Source organism: Dipodomys ordii, unplaced genomic scaffold, assembly GCF_000151885.1.
Source record: "Dipodomys ordii isolate 6190 unplaced genomic scaffold, Dord_2.0 Scaffold33, whole genome shotgun sequence".
Classification (NCBI taxonomy): Eukaryota; Metazoa; Chordata; class Mammalia; order Rodentia; family Heteromyidae; genus Dipodomys; species Dipodomys ordii.
In genome coordinates, this window is record NW_012267249.1 from 8,091,281 (window position 1) to 8,099,329 (window position 8,049).

The 8,049-nt window shown below is 38.6% G+C and overlaps 1 protein-coding gene across 1 annotated transcript in view; it reads right to left on the reverse strand.

The window, feature by feature from the left end:
- Stil (SCL/TAL1 interrupting locus) overlaps positions 1-7,232 on the reverse strand; it is a 40,714-nt gene extending 33,482 nt beyond the window's left edge. The window contains exons 1-5 of the mRNA XM_013016798.1: positions 7,183-7,232; positions 6,553-6,638; positions 4,175-4,282; positions 739-851; positions 131-318 (exon numbers count right to left, since the gene is read on the reverse strand). Coding sequence (XP_012872252.1) covers positions 131-318; positions 739-851; positions 4,175-4,282; positions 6,553-6,638; positions 7,183-7,185 — 498 coding nt within the window. The 5' untranslated portion in view covers positions 7,186-7,232. The remainder of the gene's footprint in view (positions 1-130; positions 319-738; positions 852-4,174; positions 4,283-6,552; positions 6,639-7,182) is intronic.
- Positions 7,233-8,049: the final 817 nt, after the last annotated feature.

The window sequence follows — 8,049 nt, forward strand, 5'->3', positions numbered from 1 at the left end:
CTGTAGCTCAAGTGGTAGAGCGCTCACCTTGAGCTGAAGAGCTGGGGGACAGCGCCCAGGCCCAGAGTTCAAGCCCCACGACCGACAAAAAATAAATAAATAAAAAATAAAGTTATCAATGAGTTTTCACCTTAAAAGCTGAACTGAAGTCATCTGCATTGTGAACTGCTACTTCTCTTGAACAAAGTCCTTGAGTACGAACTTTGCAGTTGACCAAAAAGTCCCCAGGAAGAGAAGCAGTAGGAGTTCTTTCTAAGCATTCAGGTACTTCTCGCCCAGGATCAAAGCGATCTACTGCCAATGTCACACCTTCTTCATCTAAAGAACAAGAATAATAACTATTACTTAGCATGCTAATTAAAAACATAAATTAACAAAGCAAGACAAAATTTTAGCAAAACCCTTTGTTCATTCCAACAGTGTACTATAAAATCGTACTTTGAAAAGTGGTTTGGAGCTGGGGATATAGCTCAATTGGCAGGGGGTTTGCCTAGCAAGAACAAGACTCTGGGTTCAATACTCAGAACCAAAACCTAACCAAAACAAAACCAAACCAAAGTTTGCTTCTATATTCTTTTACCTGACTATATTGTGAAGTTTGTGAAGGGTAGTTTTACTTATTTTTGTATCTTTGGTACATAGTAAAGAAAATTAGCACAAAGCACATACAATAGCTGGCTTAATCAACAAAAATGCATTGTATTATAGTCACAGAAGTAATTCTTTAAAGTACACTACCTTCATCCACTATGAAAGAACCAATTAAAAAGCACGGCGTATTTTTTTTATTCTGCTTAGCATGACGATAAGCAAGTCGAATGATCTTTTCAGTCACCATAAGTTTTGGATTTCTGAAAAATAACATTAGTCTTTTATGAATGTTGTGAATTGGATTTTCTAAAAACTGTTCATGTTATGAAATGTCACCTAGAATATAGCACATAACTTTTATAGTGTTCACAAAGATCATTGTCAGGAAATCCCAAGGTCAAAGGCAAGGAGTAAAGAAGGCCACTTGGAAACTAGAATGGCAATAGCTCATCCAAAGCAATAATTATCCTCCTGGCACTTGCCTAGCTTTAGGAACCAGAGCATGAATTGACAAACTATGCAGACCATTTGCTTTCGTAAAAAACGTTTGATTGTAATAATCAGATCCATATGTTCACACATTATTTAAGAACTTCAGATAACATCATTAGTGCATAAAAAATATAAACAAACTTGATTAAAATGTTTAAAGATAGGGCTGGGATGTAGCTCAGTGGCAAAGCGCTTGCCTAGCAAGTACAACGTCCTGGGTTCGATCCCCAGTACCAAAAAAGAAAAGACAAAAAAAATACGGTTAAAATGTTTAAAGAACTATAATCAAAATATGTGCAAGAAATAAGAAACTAAAAAAAAAAAAAAGAAGAATAGCCAGGTATGAGTGGCTCACGCTTGTAATCCTAGTTACTCAGGAGGCTGAGATCTGAGAATCGCAGTTCAAAGCCACCCCAGGCAGGAAAGTCCATGAGACTCTTGTTTCCAATTAACCACCAGAAAACTGGAAGTGGAGCTGTGGCTCAAAGTGGTAAAGTACTAGTTCTGAGTAAAAGAGCTTAGGGAAAGAACGCAGGGCTGGGAAGTTGGCTCAGTGGTAGAGCGCTTGACTTGCATGCATGAGACCCTGGGTTCGATTCCTCAGCACCACATAAGAAAAAAGAAAAAAAGCTGGAAGTGGTACTGTGGCTCAAGTGGTAGAGCGCTAGCCTTGAGCTGAAGAGCTGAGGGACAGCGCCCAGGCCCAGAGTTCAGGCCCTATGACCAGACCCCTCCCACCTAAAAAAAAAAACAAAAAAACCCAGGCCCCTGAGTTCAAACCTCACCAGTAACGCCATTGCCATTATCATCTCCATCACCATAAACACCACCACCACCACCAAGAACAACAACAACAATGAAACCACAAAAAGGCATAAATTTGAAAAGAAGCATTTGGCACTTACAGAGATTTTAAAAAATACACAATCAATTAAAAATTCAAAATATTATATAATCAATTGGAGACACGTACATGGGTATTATTTTATAAACTAAGCATACTTATGATGAATAATCTTTCACACAACACATACACATACACACATACATATACATATATATACATATATATATATATATGTATATATATAGAGTATGTACTTCTTTTCTTTTTGGTCGTGGGGCTTGAACTCTGGGCCTGAGTGCTGTCCCTGAGCTCTTCAGCTCAAGGCTAGCACTCTACCACTTGAGCCACAGCACCACTTCTGGTTTTCTGGTGGTTAATTGGAGATAAGAGTCTCACGGACTTTTCTGTCTGGGCTGACTTTGAACCATGATCCTCAGATCTCAGCCTCCTGAGTATCTAGGAGTATAGGCTTGAGCCACCAGCACCTGGCTTGAGTATGTACTTCTATATTTAACAAACCCAAACCAGGGATATGGTTTAGGTGCAGTATCTAGAATTCTCAAATCAGGACTTGCCTATGCAAGTCGTGGGGAAGAAAGCAGGGATTCCATCCCCAGCACCATACCCCCCAAAAATAATACTATGAAATGGGTATTATTACTGATCCTTGGACCCTCTTTTAGGTCACATAAATAAGAAGTTGTAAAATCTGAACTTAACACTCTAGATTGTCTAACTCCATTTAAACTACCTGAAACCAATGTAGCAAAAATCTATGTGACTTCTCTCATAGTTTAATCTATGAGCCATTTCCAGGCTGCAGGTGTGGCTCAAGTGGTGAAGCACTAGCCCAGCAAACATAAGGCACTCAGTTCAAACCCAAGAACTGACCAAACAAAACCATGCATCATCTCATTGTTAACTGTCCCTAGGCCTTCCCTACTATTTCCATCCTTCATAGAATACTTTCAGCAAGTCTTCATACAGAAAATCTCAATGGATCTATTTTGTATTACTTTAAGTCTTAAATGTCTCTCTTCTGTGTCTAAGACCCAGATATCTTATATTCCTTCTAATTTGATCTACTCAAAAATGAGTAGAGCTCAGTGGCTCATGCCTGTAATCCTAGCTACTCAAGGAGCCTGAGATATAAGGACCCAGGTTCAGAGCCAGCCTGAGCAGAAAAAGTTCCCATGAAACTCTTTTTTTTTTGGGGGGGGGGGTCCGGTTGTGGGGCCTGAACTCTGGGCGCTGTCCCTCAGCTCTTCAGCTCAAGGCTAGCACTCTACCACTTGAGCCACAGCACCACTTCCGGCTTTTTTCTTTTTGCTTATGTGGTGCTGAGGAATCGAACCCAGGGCCTTGAGCATGCAAGGCAAGCGCTCTACCACTGAGCCACCTTCCCAGCCCCTCCCATGAAACTCTTATCTCCAATTTACCACTCAAAAACCATAAGTAGAAAGTGGCACTGTGGCTCAAGTGATAGAGCACTCGCCTTGAGCTGAAGAGTTCAGGAACTGTGCCTAGGCCCAGAGTTCAAGCCCCACGACCAACAAAAGAAAAAAAAAAGAAAAACTGGAAGTAGAGCTGTGGCTCAAAGTGGCAGAGCACTAGCCTTGAGCAAAAGAGCTCAGGGACAGTACCCAGGTCCTAAGTTCAATCTCTGCAACCATTCAAAAAAAAAAAAATCAGTTCAAGCTTCCTAATGTTCTACACGTTTAAGCATGATGAGAACCTTTCAGGTTTTATTTTGAATATGGTAATGCTCAGAACTTTAGATGTTCAGAATTTTCCCATGAAACTGAAATTCTCATTTTGTTTAAGGAAACTTTCATGGAAAAAGTAAACAAATAGGAACACAGGTTGAACACCTTTTATCTGAAATATTTGAGACCAAAAGTGTTTTGATCTTGGGATATCTGCATATTTAGTGAGATATGCTTGTTGATGGGACCCAAATCTAAACATGAAATTTGAACAAATTTATGTTTCGTACATATAGCTTGAAGATAATCCTATACACCTGTGTGTTGTATATCTTCATTTTTCATCTTCTTTCGCACTGGCATCTGTGCCACAATGTTGCCATCAAACACATTTTAATTTTTGGAGATATCAGATTTCAGATTTGGAAATTAGGGATCCTCAACCTGTAATTGGTCATGGTACTCAATTTTGCCTTAAACATCCTTTTATGACTTAGGTCTATACTAGCTTGGTTTGAAAAAAGAAAAGTTCTTATACCTGTAGTAATTAAGATGCAAACAGACAAAATCTCCAATTGGTGTTGGGTTCCAAAGGGCTAACTTGGATGGAGGAAAGTGGAAAGGTACCATCTTACTTGAAGGAAACCTTTAAAAGAAAATTTAAAATTAAAGCACAAGGAAAAGAAAATTGGCAGAGATTTTGTATTAAATAGTTAATTATCTTTGTCAGGCCAGGTTGTATTCACCCACTTATTTAGGAGGGCAAGGCAAATAGATGGCTTGAGCTCAGGAGTGTTTTTTTGTTTTTGGCAAAAGATTTGAACAAAGATGAACAAATGTTGCTATAGATGTAGAGAAATGAGAGCACTTATACATTGTTGGTGGAACTATAAATGCGTACAGGCATTATAGGAAATAGCATGGAGTTCCTTGAAAAAATTAAAAATAGAAGTATCACAATTCTGAAATATACTGAAATGAAAATATCAGAAAATGCTGTATTCCATATTCACTGCAACACTATTCACAATAGCACAGATATGCAATCAATCTATGTGTCATGCTCAGAGAAATAAAATACAGTATATATGTACATATATATAATATAGCTCTAAAGAGCTATATTATATATATATATTTATTATATATAAATATATATATTTATTATTTATTATATATATATTTGTGCCAACACGGAGGACATATGGTACACAATTTTAACTGAAATAAGCCAGACAATGAGCCAAATATCTCACTCTGATGTGGAATTTGAGAAGCTACAAAGAAGTACAAAGACCAATGGTTATCAGAGGCAAGGCAGGGTAGCGGAACAAGGATGATGAAGAGACTGGTCAATGGGTGCAAAATTAGTTAGAATAAGTAATAGTGTTCTGTAGCACAGTAGGGTAGCTAGTCAACAATAGTATAGTACATAGTTCAAAAAGTGAGGAGAGGATTATGAAGTTTCTTGACAAAAAGAAATAGTAAGTGTTTGAGGTACTAGGTATACTAACTAAATACTGGGATTTGATTGTTGCATCATGTACACATTAATCAAAACATCACACTGATTGCAGTAGTTTAAGTCTATAATCCTAACTAATCAATCTATAATAAAATTTTAAAGAGAATATACTGAAGTTATTACACAACTATACTTCCCAAAGGACAGAAGGTGACAATTTTTCAAATAACAGATGGCACAGGTGAGATGAGGCACATCTGTAATTCAGCTTTCATAAGGTGGGGCCAGGAAGATCTCCAGTTCCAAACCAGCTTGAGCTATAGATCAACATCTTGTCTTTAAAAAACAAAAGTTGGAAACGTAGCTCAAGTTGGCAGAGTACTTGCTTAGCAGGCATGAGGCTCTAGGTTCAATTTTCACTACCACCAAAAATAAAATAAAATAAAAAAAATATATATATATATAAATTAAAACTTTTTAAGAAGAGGTGGAGTATAACAGAAGGGACAAAATTAAAGCAACAGAAACATGATAACCTCGTTGGGCCATATTTCCCATTGTCCTCATTAAGAATATCTGGTGCAAAGGAAGACAGATAATAAAGAGAAAATACTGACACCCCATGGGTGCAATTCTAGTTTTTAAGAACAACAAAATCCATATGTCAACATTAATTGTCCTTCCCTAGGGGAAAATGGAACAATACATGATCCAAAGAACCAAATAACACAAGCCAGTCTGCCAGGTCCCCAAAGTAATAACAGACTGAGTAAATCAGGAGGCAGGTAGGAAGCTCCTCCTTCTTATGCCACTTAATAGGAAAGGTTAGGAACATTTGAGGAAACTTGGTATACCTAATTGTGGATTACCACTAATGAATCAGTGCTTAGAAAGAAAGAACCCAGTTACTTTTGCAATTTTCTAAATGTAAATAAACACCTATGTAGATTTTAGTCTCAGGACTTCAGATACTATTACCCTTGATTAAAAAAAAAAAGATCTCCTATGCAATTAAAATAAGTGAAGGAAGAAATGGAACTAATATTTACCAAGTGCTTACTAGTATAAGTAGATCCTTTAGTATAATAATCCTATTTAACCTTTCACAATAATCTGTAAAATAAAGACTTCTATCCCTGTTTTACATGAGGAACTGAAGCTTATTAATTAAGTTGATTAGGGAATCCCACCTTATATATGGAAGAACTGGCATATGTGCAATAATTTTCTTGATTCTGAAGACTATATTCTTTCCTCTCTTCCAAAGTACCTTTGCAAGTTAAAGTGAGTGGCTGTGAAAAAAATTATACAAATATTTCTATGCTGCTGTGATGTCATATGCCAGTCCTAGTCTTTGAGGGTTAGGTGAGAGGATAACTTCAGTCTACAAGTTTGAGTCCAGCTGGGGAAACATAGTGAAAACTAGTATTGAAGGAGAAATAATTCTATACCTGGTTTTCATCTGGGCCTTCCCAAGAGGATATACAGGTTGCATGGTATTTGGTGAATGATTTATGCAACTTAAATCCTCAATGTCCTAGAGAAATAAGAAAATATTATTAATGACAAAAACACCGTTGAAACACGATTTAACTACATATTAATAAAATTACAGGCAAAATTAGATTAGTTATATTTGATGTGACAAGAGGATAATAAAATTAAATGCTTGTGGTGCTGATCATTTTCACATGTTAGAGTCATTCTTCCTAAAAACGCATGTTGATTTCACGCAGTGAAATCTTTCAGTATATATTAATTAAGGAAAGTCCAGATTTTTTTAATGATAGGCTAATGTTTAATGTTCAGTAAATTGGACTTTACCTTAATATGTTTGTTGGAGTACATTCCCCGGAGAGGCTGAATATATACACACAAACACATAATTGCGTGCGTGCACAGACACACATACACCAATGGCACATTAACAAAAGTTAATACAGTTATACAAAAGAAGAGGTATCCAAATTAAGCAAACTGAACAAGTACAAATGTATCTGAATTCACCCCCAAGAAATCTAACACAGTTGTAAATCAAAGTAGAAACACAAGAAATGGGAAAGCACAGATTTTTATCTCACCATCTATCAATTTTAACTTGGTGAGCTCAGCAAGTCATATAACAGTTCACAATCCTTATGATCCTCTTCCCCACATAAATGTTCTTTCCATGACACCACCTTAGCTGAATTCAGCAAGCCCTCAAAGAAGTCACTGAAGCGTTCCCCAGAGCAGCTATACAAATCTGGCCAAGTTATTCTCGAGATCCAGAGTCAAAGACCTCTATGATTCGATTCCTTTTTAGCCTTCCAACCATCTCCCCTACCCACTCATGCCAAAGGGAACTACCTGCAGTCGTCCGAGTCCAGTTAGCACAGGCTGGCCCTTTACTTGGCCCGTCCTGGTAAGTGTCCATCCTCCTTCCCCATCCAACCCTAAGGTCCGTACCTCCTACCCAGGTTCATAGGACAGTGATCCGCCTCGCAGCGTACTTCCAGGGACCTCCAACTTCAAAACACCATGCCAGGCACTGTAGGGCGATTCAGAATGTAAATTCCCAGATTTCCACCGCGAAAAACTTTAAATGACAGGTGCCCGACGGCTAACTCTTCCATACAACTCAATACACATAATACCGAAGGAGTGTGGGGTCCACTTAATGTCTCCCACTAGATCTCCATCTGTCCTCCGCCCCCGGGAGGAATGAAGTCAACCCACTACAGGGCCCCGAACATTTTACCCGCCGACCTTCCTCCGGTCCCATAAACGTCCTACTCACCGTTACCTCGCCCATATGGGGTGTGTTTGTTGGTTCAAAACACAGGTCGGCTCCTAGGAGCAGCTCAGGTGCCCCGGGCCCCGCCTCGGATACGTTGGGGTCGCGGGAACCAAGGCGGCAAACACCGGCTCGAGAAACCGAAGGGCGCGCCGCCCCTCCTGACTGGTTG